The 584-nt window shown below is 42.3% G+C and overlaps 1 protein-coding gene across 1 annotated transcript in view; it reads left to right on the plus strand.

Annotated features, from left to right (window-relative positions):
* Nucleotides 1-263: 263 nt before the first annotated feature.
* Nucleotides 264-584, plus strand: part of LOC119588843 (putative glucosylceramidase 3) — a 10073-nt gene continuing 9752 nt past the window's right edge. The window contains exon 1 of the mRNA XM_037937484.1: nucleotides 264-402. Within this exon, the coding sequence (XP_037793412.1) occupies nucleotides 279-402 (124 nt within the window). The 5' untranslated portion in view covers nucleotides 264-278. The remainder of the gene's footprint in view (nucleotides 403-584) is intronic.

Here is a 584-nt window from a genome sequence, read left to right on the forward strand (position 1 = left end):
AAGAGGCGGCGCTCTACGCCAGCAGGAACGTCCATCTTGGGAAGCAACAGCTGTTCAATTTCGAGTCATTCTGCCACCACACATTTGGATTAGGCTTTTCAATTACGAGTTTTTGTTTGTAAAAAAAAACAAAAAAATTAGTCTGAGGTTTATCACAGTGAGAAAAGCATTTTTTCGAAACTGATTTGTCTATTTCGGAAATTACTCGGTTACGGTTTAACTGTCGCTTATGTAAGCCTTTTCATCAGGATACACCTGTTTAAGTTCCCACGTAAGCTATGGAAGCTCCGGTTTTTGTGTTAGTTTATAAGTGGTTTTTCGCCCAGACACTCACAGAACACAAGACAAACATGAGGTCTCTGTGTGTGCTCGTGGCCCTCCTGGGGGCGGCCGCTGCGCAAGGTAAGGGGGTCGGATTCCGTTGCGCCTGGGTTCCAGTGCTATTCTTCCACTTCTTATTTACATTCGGGTCATTTGTTTTCTGGATCTAGTAAATATTTGCGTTTTGTGAAAATGTGATTACTAACAATTCCTACTGCATATTAGAGTATCTCTTCGTTCATATAGTAGTTTATGCGTGTGTC

Source organism: Penaeus monodon, chromosome 24, assembly GCF_015228065.2.
Source record: "Penaeus monodon isolate SGIC_2016 chromosome 24, NSTDA_Pmon_1, whole genome shotgun sequence".
NCBI classification, from domain to species: Eukaryota; Metazoa; Arthropoda; class Malacostraca; order Decapoda; family Penaeidae; genus Penaeus; species Penaeus monodon.